Source organism: Nanorana parkeri, unplaced genomic scaffold, assembly GCF_000935625.1.
Source record: "Nanorana parkeri isolate BGI_ZX_2015 unplaced genomic scaffold, ASM93562v1 scaffold455, whole genome shotgun sequence".
Lineage (NCBI taxonomy): Eukaryota > Metazoa > Chordata > Amphibia > Anura > Dicroglossidae > Nanorana > Nanorana parkeri.
Window position 1 is genome coordinate 77,314 of NW_017306723.1, and position 11,648 is coordinate 88,961.

Here is an 11,648-nt window from a genome sequence, read left to right on the forward strand (position 1 = left end):
TAACTTGTTCACGGGCTACATCATGCTACACTTAGAACAACCATCAAAGCCAAAAACAGCCTGAAGTAGAAGCTGAATTAAGATAACTGATGGAGGCAGTCGCTGGTCACGAGACAAACAATCGGCGTCCTATTAAGGCGGCAGATTTTACATGTGGAGCGTTCTAGAGGACCTCCCTATGAAAATGCTTCTTGCCTAGCTGTTTTGATAAATCATTGACTTTGGATCTTTCTAAGTCATTACATCCAAACAAGAATGTTGAACTGGAGTCCTGACTTTTGACTGCCCTGATCTGCACAATTATCCATGATTGTTAAGAGACTCTCATAGGAGGAAAACATGATGTTTATATTGTTATATATAGAACATAATAAAGAAATATTATACAAATTATCCACGATTGGCATTTAAAAAAGTATTAAAGCTGGAGAGAGCCAAGCAACTAGCATTTCCACAGAGGTATCCACAACAGCAGCCTTCGTATTCTCTCAGAAATGTGCATCATGCATACATATACACAGAAATTCCGTACCCAACCACAGGTAAATAGACAAGAGACAATCAGTCCAATAGGATCCTAATAGTATTGAAAAGGAAACCTTGGCTGACACAGCTAACCAGGGGCATCCCGAGGCTAGGTGTCACCCGGAGCGGAGACCGGGTGACACCCCGCAGTGACGTCATCGCGCACGCACGGTCATCTAATTGACGCCTGCCATCTTGGTGATGGACGCCGGCAGAGAGAGGAGGGTACGTTCACCCGGCAGGATGAGGTATGCCCCCGGGTCTCCTCCTCTCTCCTGACACTGTCGGGCTCTTGGTCCAAGACCGAGTGCCCGACTTTTTAGAGGGGGCGACACCAAAATGACTGTCAGTCATTTTGGTGTCACCCCTCCAATGGTGTCCCCCGGGTGCGGGCCGCAGTCCCCTTGTGACGCCACTGCGGCTAACCAAAGGGCTAACCTCCCTATGCAAATGCAAGTTGCCTACGGGAGGAGGGTAGTATATATCCTCCCGTGACCCTAAAGAGAACTATGGGATAAAAAGGTTACCCCATAGTTCTCTTTTAAGCCTCATTGGTGAAACGTGTTAGAGGGGTTCTGCTGGTACTGGGGAGCATGTCTGTGGTGTATACATACTTGTGAATTATAATAAAGACCTGTGGAGTGCAGATATCTTTTGGGCTGGATTGACTGAAGGTGAGAACGCACCGTTTGGCCTGTACCTGTGGGATCTCCTTGATATGGACGTAGCCAGGGAATCGGAGCGGTGAGATTTCTTTATATGGCAGCCAGGTAATTAGCATTTTCACAAGGACATCAGAGGTGGCAGATAATGTGTTTCTCTCGTCCCACTGCCCGCAGAATGAAGGGCTGAGTTTTTTTTTTTTCCTTTTCATTTTAATTTGAACTACAGGGGCTGCCATGGCTGAGCTCTCCTTCCAATATGCTTGTTGCTTGGCTGTCATGCTGATCTAACAACTTCAATACTTTATGTCACTGACCAAGAATAAGCATGCCATTTTATTAGCTGCATGCCTATTTCTGGTTGGTAAAATGGTGGAATCCAGCCGGCGAACAGGCATTTTTGGAAAAAGAGCTCCATAATGTCAGCCCCATTTTACTCTCAGAACAGGTTTCCCTTAAAAGGTGAGTCGGTGACCTGATAACACTTGTGCTGCTTGACCTCCAAAGGGCCATATCAAAACACTTGCATAGTTTTAATGCACACGTCCCAACACCTGTCGAACACAAACCGTGCAATTGAAGTGCGCCATTAACCACCCGACAAGCCACTTTAAATGCATGAGACCCTATTAATAAGTAGCTTGCATTGAAACATTAGCTACTTCCTCTACAGTCTGTAGTGCCCCGGGGGGTGCCTGGCTTGCTTGAGCCACTCAACAAACCATTAACGACCGTTGGCCTGTGAAAAATCCCACCTCTCTTTGACCGTTAAAATTCCTGCAGACAACAGAGCACTAACGGGGGATGGGCTGCCCTAGGAGGGTAACGCGCCACTAAATGCCAGAAATGACACGCTAAGAAATGTTGAACTTCATCTGAGCATAGCCTCTACCTTGAAAACATACAAGAACTACAAGTGCCAACATATTCTGCAACCTTTTTACCCCCAGCTGCTGAGGAACTATTAGCATGTCCTATTAACTGCTGTCCCAGACAAAGATTTGCTTCCATCATAGCAGGTTTTTATTGTAATACAATCTAGATCTATATTTAAAGCCAAATGCTAAAATAAATGACACGGCCTGTCCAATAAGTGTCTCTAATGGTCATTCTAGCATTCTTCTTCTCCAGCTGGCTGCCCTGCTCGCTATGATGTTATGGCTGCCGGCATCCCTAAACTCTCAATTGTTCCTAACCTCACCACAATTCTCTAGTTCAAGCTCCCCCTTGTGAATCCAAGGTAGAGAGTGTGCTCTCGACCTTGAGTGCAATAACACACAACAACCAGATATGTTGTGTAATCAGACGATGTTTGCTCTTGGACACTGCATATAACATACCACCACATCCAATACGCCCCTTAGTAACATTATGAAGAGCCTCAGAGAAGGCAACACAAACAGCTCTGCAGACTTCTCCTAAATCCAGCTCCATCTAAAAAAAAAAAAAAGTTCTTGGGTGCAAACAACTAGGCAGAAGGTAAGAAGAAAAATAGAGAAAAGGAAGTGCCAGTTGTCACTGCAATTTTGAGAACTAACCAATACAAGTGATATAAAAGATGTGATCCTGGGGGAAAGACACATTTCTGCCAAAAGACAACCTCCTATCCTGTAACAACTTTGAGGGTCACTGCTGAATGCCAATGGTCAACCTCCATGGTGTTATTGTCTTTTTACTTTTTTATAGTGGCCAGACTTGCTAAAAAAAAAAAAAAAAAAGTAATTTTATCCTGTATTTTTTTTATTTCCTCGTTTCCTAGTGGTAACCAGACCACAACCCCGCCCCCTCTCCCCCTACCTGTACGGGTACCTCCATCAGCTAGCCAACCGCTGTGGAGGCACCCATATGTGCACGGTCAGGGCCGTGGCAGCACCTAGTTGTGTGTGTCCATAGACACAGTGTGCGCTGGCAACGCCCCTCCCCTGGCAGTCATAACTTGACTGACAGCACAAGGAGCCTACGGCTCCTCTGCTCTCACTACCCTCTCCCACAACCAGGAAGTTCAGGGAAACCCGTGGATTTTCCCGGTTGCGACGGAGGAGACGAGTGGCTGCAGGCAAGTGTGGGGGGTGGTTGACAAGCACTGGGTGTTTTTTGCCTTGATGCAGAGGATGCAAAAAAACACTCAGCCTTTAAAACTACTTTAAGCCTAAAATGGATGATAAGCTTTCTGTTGCCTTTATACAATAAATTCCTGTATATTAACTAAGAGGTGTGTAAATAAACCATTAATAAATCATGGGAAGGACAGTATATCATGAACCTTTTTCTGGGGGAAGGACACAGTTACAGCAGGTAGATTACAAAGGCTGAATGAACAGACAACAGCCAAACATTTCCATTAGACTCATATGAAGAGTCAACACAATGTGTTAAAGGCATGGGGGGAGGGGGTCTATTAGGCTATTATACCACCCTTGTTGACAGCAGCAGTCAAACAAAGAAGGTGGGGAGGATTGGTTTGTCTGAACATCTGCTGCATCTACAAATGACAAGGCAGATGGACAAAGCTAAGTTGTCCTCTGTATGGTCACCATTTAGAAATGCACTGGAGAGGCAGCACAGAGTATTTCAGGAGAGGAGAGTATAATAGTTGAAAGAGTCCTCCATCTGTATTTAAGGGAGCTAAAAAGCAAATTCGTCTAGCAGTACAAAGTATTTCAGGAGGAGAGGGTTGAGGTAGCAATTCATGGCTTGACTTTTGGCCAATATCTGTTGGATCAGCTAAAGTTGGAGCAGTAGGTGGCCCCGTTACCACCACCTGGGTCGACCAAAGGCGGGATCGACTGAGCTGGATGAAAATTGTCGGTAGAACAGTGACAGCATTCAATAAGATGCAATCACCGCTAGAGTATTCAAACAGCCGCAGCTGTCGCTGCTGTCTAAATGCAATAGCTGTTTAGCATGGTTGGGTGCCTATAAATTTTCTAAAGGAGTATGGCTAGTATTAGATAGTGGATATTTCTTGGGGCTGCCAGGAACGATTTCCCGTTGTATTAAAATCCATTCTCTCTTTCAGTTGCGTCTCAGCAGCCTCTGCAGTGATGGCCAAGCAGGAATCTCTGTTCCCAAGTATTTATTTCACTTGACTTTCTAATTGGATTTGCTGTGGAAATAATGGAACCTTTGTGGCCAAACCAGAAAGCAACAGGTGACCCGGAGCCATGGCTACCAGCCAGCGTGGTGCGCTTTATCTAGCCCAGCTCAGATGCCACGCTATCAGCTCTGCCGCTTATCAGAGCCTGGCGCTGCGATGACAGAGACGCCAAAACTACGAGTGAGGGAGGGAGACCTTCTGTCCCTAGAACTCAGGACACCAGAAATATTCTTTTATCCTCTGCTGCGAACCTTCTCCTCATGATCCCCATCATCATCTACTCAACATTAACAAATGATACGCTTGTTTAATTGGTGCAATTAATGTTACCGGTCTCACGTTAAAGAGACGGCTTCCAGGGGGAATGGCGGTAATATGCAGGAACATAGGGTGATAATTACACTTTAAAAAAAAAATTCCCCAATAGCCCCCTGGGAAGAAAAAAAAAAAGTAATTGGAAGAAAAATTGCTTGGCTAGTTAGCATTACAGCGTGCTGTACCATGTCGAGGACTCCTAGGAAAACATGAATCGGAACAGTTGTGTCATTCACAGGCCTCTGGGGACCTAGGAACCATCTGCCTGCAGATTACGGGGGCACATGCTCAGTTTGTCTTGGCGGGTTTGTTTTATTTGGTGCAGCTTGCCACTGCTGCCTGGCTTATCCGGCTCCTAGCGACAAATTACACTCAAAAGTACACACACAAAAAAAAAAGCCTCAAGATGGGCTGAAATTGGCTCATTTGGGTACAGCTGTCCCAATCTCCTGCTGCTTATTTTACTGTGTATTTTCAGCCAGCCAATTAATAAAACTTTAGCAAGTTCCCAAAGTTCTGCAGTTAGCGCTCTCCTCTGGACACAGCAGCCATTTTGTAGGTTGGCCATAGTGCGCGAAATGCAGCCAATCGAGTCAGCAGAGGAGCCGCTAGACGTCTGTGTTGAAGTTGGTATTAGTTTTAATACCATTCCAAGCTTGGGAAAGGCGCAGTCAAATTTGCCCCTGGAATAATATAGAACTAGGAAAACCTAAAACAAATAGCTTTTTGCTGCTCTTTTTGCTCCCGGGTGTGCCTTTTAAAAAAATAAACTTATGTTATGATTATACTGTAGTTGGTGAACGCAGTGGTACTTTCCTGCCATATATGATGAGCTGCAAGAGTCTTTTAAAAAATATATTTTTTAAAAGACAAGACAGCCCAAACGCCAAAAGAGAAATTCTTGCAAAACTTCTCTACAAACTGGATATTTTTTAACCCCCACTTTCCCAGCAATTTAAAGAAAACCTATAACATGGTGATAAATGTTGGTAGCATTGCATTCTGGGATATCCCCCATGATTAGTCACAAAGCGTTAATCGCTCTTGCCATAGAGGCCAAACAATAGAGGCCAAATTTTTTCACCAAAGCCCAGCTGTCGCTCTTTCAATGAAAGAAGGCGAGATTTACAGCGCCAAGCGTCCCTGCAGCAGAAGTGTTATTAAAAAAAAAAAAAAAACACACACACACACACAACAAGCTGCCTGAATTCATTAAGTGCACACAAAAGAGGTGCCGAGCTCTGTAAGACTTGCCCCTCGCAACTCTGAATAACTTACCATTGTGTAATAGGGCAGGCAGGGAGGCAAGCTGCCGAAACTACAGGAAACTTCAAGAGAGCCCTCCTCCCCCCACCGGATAGGATACTGTTCAGATGTTTTACAAAATATGCAAACTACAAAGTCTAGCCATACACGGACAGATTTTGAAACTACCACCTCCCGACTTTGTGAAGTAAAAGGAGTTTTCGATGTAACAAAAATTGACTGCAGAGATTTTTCACACTATTTTTATATAATTTGGAGGGTTGTTCTGGTGTGATTGACTGTTTCACAGCCAATGACTGTGACTGATCCAAGAACCCCAGAATAAACTAGTCCTAAGACCAAAGGTCCCAACGTTCTATGTTCTGAGGACTACTTTGCCACAGACATGGTGAAGGTCGACAAACTTCAACTTGAAAAGTAATGTCTTAAGAGTAAAGTTTACTTTATAAGGTGTTGACCAGTCAGATACACACAGCCACCATATGTCTTCCAAATCAGGCATCAATTGGGTCAACCAAAAAAAGTCAACCTTACATACGTTAAGAAAGTTGATATCAAGCCGATAGTTTCCACAGAGAGAAAAGAAGTGACAAATGTGCCGGAAGGCATTGTACTAGTGTTTCTCCTGCACGTTCCTTCACCAAATCCACCTGAGAGTCACATGACAAAAACAAAAAAACAACATCAACTGACCTGCAATTTGTTCCGCTGGAATCACACTTTCCATTATTAAAGCAAGTCTCGCCAGGCTGCGTACACCTTAAACCTGAAAGAGAGAGAGAAATCCGAATTAGATCCACATTTGTCATGTTAACATTTCAGCGTTCATCAGCTTGTGGTCTTGTGTTCTCTAATACGCTGCAATTTTTAAGGTTCTTGCTAGCTGTCATATCTATAACTGACTTTGGCCTACAAATGTATCTAAGTAACTTGTTATAAAATCGGTTCTTTTGATAATTTGTTTTATTTATTTTTTTAATTTCACTGTCACGGGTTTGACCATCATCAGTCAAACATGGAGACTACGGCTCAGGAACAGAATACCGTGGCAATAAAAATGAAAAATCATACCTGCAATTTTTTTAAACAATGGTACAATAACAGTTTGGTCATCCTGTCTACATTTAGGCCCCATTTACATCTAGGTGTCTTGTAGCTTGATTGCCTAAGCACTGCAGCGCTCAACAAGAGGAATCCCATTATTTCAATGGCCCGTTTACACCTAAGCATCCTGTCGCTTGTAGCCCGACGCCTGTAGCACAAAAAGGTACATGAGCTTCTTTAGGAGAACAATCAAGCATTTTGGCACTATAGACTAGGAGCACCTGAAAAACACTTGAAAAACCTTTTTTTCAAGTGTTTTTCAGGAGCCATCATTTAAAAGTCTACGTGACCGAAAACACTCGATGCTGCTCCCCTACTACAAAAAAAAAAAAATCTAAAACACCTAGCTATGCTCAAGTGCAAATGGAGTCTTAATGTGTACAGTATTTGTTGACACATACAGTATATACAGTATTTGTTGACATTCAGTTTGCTACAACTGAAGATCTAAGGTTGTCCACTCTAGGCAGCAGCCCAAGGTGTGAACACAACTCTGCCAAACCCCCCATTAAGTTTCAGGCTTGTAAAACCTCAGGTGTACATGGACTAATGAAATGAAGTGAACTTTTATCACCCTGAAACTTCTCACTAACCTGCCAAGTGTATGTTACTTCCTGGAATGGCAAAACACAACAACAAAGATAAAAAGAAGAGGAAGTGAACAACATTCACCACCAAGCAGCCATGTTTTGGGGCTTTTCCTGTCAAGTGCCCTGATTTTCCATGCCATTAATTTCCAAACAGATGTTAGCTGTTGAAGTCTTCTTTACCGTCTCAGGTCTGAAAACAATGAAAGAACCAGCAACAAAACCAGTCACATTTTTTTTTATCCACAATTACAGATGTCAGAACCTTCCAACATCTTGACCACAACAATACAATTCTTCATTTTTTATTCGTATAATACTGCTGCAGGTGAGTGTTGGTTATACACACAAATCTGACCAGATGCTGGCTTGTCATCGAAAAGTCTGCTTGAACACTGAACAAAACCCACCTACATTTTTTGTTTTTGAATCAACAATGAAGCTGCTCAAATATTAGTGACCCGTCTGGTCTTCAAAATGTGGGCACATTAAACCTGTATATCGGCAACATGCCGAGGGATATGGACAGACATACCTTGTAGGAACATAAAACCTTTGCTAGTAAACTGTAAACCAATAACTACTTCAAATGGTCTCCCCTTAGATAAGCTAATGACCACAGACACCTGGCAATCTCGTGATATACCCGATAACCACGAGTAGCTCTTCACCAGACTCACTCATTGATAGGAGGCAAAACTCGATAGGGCCAGGGGAAGACAAATTATTATGGGATTCAAGAGCCAGCTCCAATCATATCACCTAAAGAAAACCTCAAAAAGTTAGGCACCAGCTGTAATTTGTAAGGGACATTGGCAACCCGGCTCCGGGGTTTGTTCATCATAACATTGCGACACTGCTCATGGTTGACTTCTGTTAGTGATGTGATGGCACTAAGCAACATTGTCCTATGTATGGACATCCTATAGAGAACAGACTACAATAAACAATTAAGGAATCAAGCACATTGCTCTCAAGAAGCTGGAGTTCAAGTGGGTTGAAATTTGTTAGCGCTTTCATCTGTCAGATCAACTATACCTGTGCAGTGTAAGCGACTAACTAGGCAATCTGCATGCAGTTATGTAGACGCTCACACACTACACAACCACTGGAATATGCATTTGATCTGACAGATGAAAGTCTGTGTGTGGCCTGTTTAGAGATACCTACAGACTTGTATGTGCTTAATGATCTGACCATAACCGGCCACCTATTCTTGTGTCTATAGGCACATTTGCCCTTGAGATAGGGTGGAGTCCGCTCAATTCTTCACACATGCATAATTGGGCTACACAAGCATGCATGCTAATGTAACAAATATTAAAATAAGAAAAAGCACATGGCAGCCAGATTGTCTGCTAAATGTCTGTGGCTACTTTTAGAAGATAGGGGTTATCTCTGGGGTGACTTGACAATCTGTCCTGAAATGCCCATCACAAGGGGGTGGGGGCAGGGCACGAGCAGCCACCCCCTCCATCTCCCTCTAGGCTACTCCTGAGAAAATGCAACAGCTGCACAGCGAGCCCCATTCTTCACCACCAACAAAGGAGAGGAATCAGAGCTGGTCATTGTGAACTGTGAAACACACCTCTCCGGCGTATTGTTCAGCACAGGGCAAGCATCCACGTCCACCTCCCCTGTCACTTAATACCTGCCACTGGGAGATGGGAGATGTAATGACCCCCTGCTATGTGAACACACTGCCGTCTATGTCTGCCTTCTGGGCAAGTGGGACATCAAAGACAGAACCTGAGCAAGGAAAAATACAGCCATAAAAACCTTACTTGCTGCCTGACAACTTTCAGAATCAGTAAAAGACATCTTTGATGAAAAGTTTAAAAAAACAAGTTACAGAACAACGTGGATCTAATTAAAAAGTAGGGCAGTCATGTTAAATGAACAAATTAATGAAATAGACAGTGTGTATTTCCCTTTTTCCTTGGTAAAAGTGACTTAAGCATTCAGAATTTGGGAGCCATGGGTTCTTTCCATCCACAAAAGCATTTTTTGCAGCCAGTTATGTTTGTGTTTGTAATGTGTAGTATTTAACCCAAAATTGTTTGCATTTGGTAAGACCAAGCTAAATAAGACTAAAAGATAAAATGAAATCATAGTCCATATTTCACAAATAGGTAGTATGAAATTATTTCTGCCCAAAACTTCCTAAAAGTAGTGTATATTCTTTTATCATTTGACAATCAAGCCGTTTAGTCTGCCTCAAAGGTAGGTTCTGCCTGGATCTCAGACTGTGTGCATAAGGTCGGTCAGTCATTGTGAAACAGCAGTTAACTATCTAGAATCAGACAACTAGAAAAAAGAAAAACGCATCTGGTTTTTGAAAGCTTGCAGATTGTGTGAACAGACAAAAAGGGAAGGAAGGCAAGGATGGTTTCTATCACTTCTCTACTGATGAGAGGCCAGAAAAAGGCCAGAATAAAAAAGGGGCCAAATGTGTAAGATGGGTGCTGACTAAAGGCAAGGGCCACAGGTGCCTTGGAGACCCCCAGGGGGGCAACAACCTTGGCACAAGGTAGCAGTGGGCAGGAAACAGGCTCAAAATGCAAATTTTCCTGGTGCCACAAATTCAGCCTTCACCTTCAAGAATTCACTTGTCCACCTTTATTGTACTCAAATGGATGATTTTCAGGGTGATGGAAAATCTCAGATCTATGTTATAGACATTTAATGCTTTGGAAAATCAATCGCCTCACATTCCTATATATCATAATTACCTAAGTAAGCAAGAGATTGTCAGTTGCTGCAGAGCTCATGAACATTGCCAATATAGAAGCCAATCCTCTACCATCACCTGCCCTTTGAACAGTCTTTGTATGAAACTACAAAGGCGACCTGTGAGCACCTTCCCTGACTCAAGTATGGATCCCATTCAGTACTGGAGGCTGCCATTGATGGAAGAGAGAGGTAGTACACTGTAGACAGCATTACATGCAGCAACATGCCTGCCCAAACCTAGCAGTGCTTGGAGTATGGCAATGATACCTTCCAATGCTGAATAGAATCCTTGGCTGAACCACGTAAGCAAAGTTATGACATGTTCCCTTTAAAGGTGGCCATACACTCTACAACCATCGCAAGACTTTAGTCTTGCGATGGTTGTACAGGGATTAAAAAAAAAACGTACGATCTGCCTATCTTGGACAGGCAGATCGCACTCTCGATCATCGCAAGCCCGCCCCCCTAAGGGGCGGGCTTCCGATGACCGCAATGCTGAACGGGCAGTGTGCGCGTGCGCACACCGGCCCGCTCGGCATTTGTCTTCCGAGCACCGTTCTAACCAGCCGAGAATCGTACGATTCCCGGCTGGTTTTCGAACATGCTGGTTCGACAGAAGACGTGCGACCGTACAGTAGAAACGGTCGCACGTCTCCGTTCACACTGCTCGATTATCGTACGAAAAACCGATCGCATACGATTATCGTACGATAATCGTGCAGTGTATGGGCACCTTAAGACTCTTCTTGCACTGACGGAAATTAACATGCTTGAAAGCAGTAATGAAAGTAGATGGAGGAAACTTGCCTCTGTAATGATTTGCCTGTTACAGAGAGGCATGTTTGCCGCCTGCCTAACAAATCCTAGCTCAGCTATTAGAGAAAATCCTTCTCCACCCTACACAGGGCGTAAACCACCTATAAAACAACAGCCCTTTCAGCTAGCGGGACATACCTTGTGTCTTTTTGAATTGTGTACACCGTTTCTGTGCTGTTTACACTTTACACAAGACTTGTAGCAAGTCTGTTGTTACTAGAACCAGTCTGAAATTCCTCCTAACTGCTAAAAACAACTGCTCGATTAACCTCTGCTCTGCTAGAAGGAAAAAGCGATATTTACTATGATCAAGGCTGGGGAGTCTGCTACACTCCAACCATGGAGAAGCTACAGGGGGCATCTTGGCACTTGTAGTTCCTCCAACACTAAAGGTCAAGATGAGCAAAAAGCTCATCTTCCTTTGTCATACTCTAAAAGTAAATCCAGGGAAAATCGGTTTACAAAAGCCCAAGACTTCCTTCTCCAACTTCACAAACTTTCTAAACTTCCTTTGGGCAGTTCAATACGTGCCCAAACAGCAAA

At 43.6% G+C, this 11,648-nt stretch overlaps 1 protein-coding gene across 1 annotated transcript in view; it reads right to left on the minus strand.

Moving 5' to 3' along the window:
• NOTCH1 (notch 1) overlaps window positions 1-11,648 on the minus strand; it is a 64,313-nt gene that overhangs the window by 47,160 nt on the left and 5,505 nt on the right. The window contains exon 2 of the mRNA XM_018560444.1: window positions 6,559-6,631. Coding sequence (XP_018415946.1) covers window positions 6,559-6,631 — 73 coding nt within the window. The remainder of the gene's footprint in view (window positions 1-6,558; window positions 6,632-11,648) is intronic.